Consider the following 1,396-nt stretch of genomic DNA (forward strand, 5'->3'; position numbering starts at 1 on the left):
CTTCCGAGAGTCATACGGTGTATAGAGGTGGCTCAGGCCATCAAAAAGGCCTTTCAAGTGTCCAGAGGCAAGCATTGCGCTTGAAGAGTTAGTTGACGAGGAACTTCGCTCCTCATGAGGTGTGCCACTTCCCGAGTCCACCTCACCTTCACTCAGAGAATCAGATTTCCTGCCATGAAGTTTAATGCCCATAGTTCCCTTGCTGTGCTGCAGAGGTGGACTGCCATCACTATCATGCCCTAGTGTTCTTCTGATGGCTGCCTTAGGCATGTCAGCACCAGACTCATCACTACTACTAGTGTCTGTGGTTGATTCTGGCCCACTGGAACTTAACTCACTGCCCAGCTCCACACGCTTTACCTGCCCACTGGTGTTCTCTCTTTTCATCCCTGATATGCCAGTACCCGCACTCCCGTGAGACACCACCCGTATTTCACTCTTTGCAGCTCTAAATTTACCCTTCTCAGCCAAACTCCTTTTGAAAAACTTAGCCTTTTCTTTGGATAACTTGTCACTAAGAAGTTTCTTTGGAGGGCCAAGATGCCCATGCATACCATCACTGTCCTCTGAGTCGCTGGGTAGCTCCTTCTGCTGCTCACTCTCACTTTTACGCCATCGAGATGCTGACCTGTGAAAGAGCATAAACATGAAGCTATGGGTCATATACAATTCTAATGCTAAAAAGGAATAAAAATGAGCATGAAAATCAATAGTAAACAAATATGGAAATTATCTTTTGAATCCAAATATACTGTGAAAATGAACTAGCAACAAAACATTAATTTACATATTCATCATTTTCCCCTTAATTTCCCCCCCCCCCCATCTACTGAAGAAAAGACTAGAAAAATGTAGAAATTCAAGAACAAATAACAACAATAAAAGAATGAAGTGTACGAACACAGAGAGAAGGCAACAGGAAGCTCCTGCAACTCACCTTGACCGCGAACTGGATGATGAGGAGCTGTACTTTCTACTTCTTACAGTTTCCTGGAGGCCCTTCCGGGACCTCCCTCGTCCTTTTCTATTGGAAGCCAGGGTGCTGTTGCTGGCTATGCCCTCACCCTGGATGCTTTCCGTAGGTGAGGCGGTATTGCTACGGTTATTGTTGTTGGTGGCTCGCGGCCCTTTGGTACAATGGGAACAGCACCAGTTAGGGGAATTTGGCCGGTGCTCCAATGTGGGTGTGACGCATCTGATATGGTAGCCCTCATCACAAGTTGTGCATATAATTAGGCTGCCTAGGACCTATCAAAGAAGGATTGAAAAAGAGAGATTATATCTATTTTGAACAATAATATACGGAAGCAAGGGAAAGTATTATAAGGGAAACCAAATGTTACACTTAAAATATCTAATTTTTTTTTTTTTCTGTAAATGGGGATAATGAATGAAA

At 44.1% G+C, this 1,396-nt stretch overlaps 1 protein-coding gene across 1 annotated transcript in view; it reads right to left on the reverse strand.

Moving 5' to 3' along the window:
* LOC119587816 (histone acetyltransferase KAT6A-like) overlaps positions 1–1,396 on the reverse strand; it is a gene marked incomplete at its 5' end in the record, with an annotated part of 75,251 nt that overhangs the window by 16,312 nt on the left and 57,543 nt on the right. Inside the window, 2 exon segments of the mRNA XM_037936515.1 lie at positions 1–628; positions 938–1,248. Coding sequence (XP_037792443.1) covers positions 1–628; positions 938–1,248 — 939 coding nt within the window.

This window comes from Penaeus monodon, chromosome 23 (genome assembly GCF_015228065.2).
Source record: "Penaeus monodon isolate SGIC_2016 chromosome 23, NSTDA_Pmon_1, whole genome shotgun sequence".
Lineage (NCBI taxonomy): Eukaryota > Metazoa > Arthropoda > Malacostraca > Decapoda > Penaeidae > Penaeus > Penaeus monodon.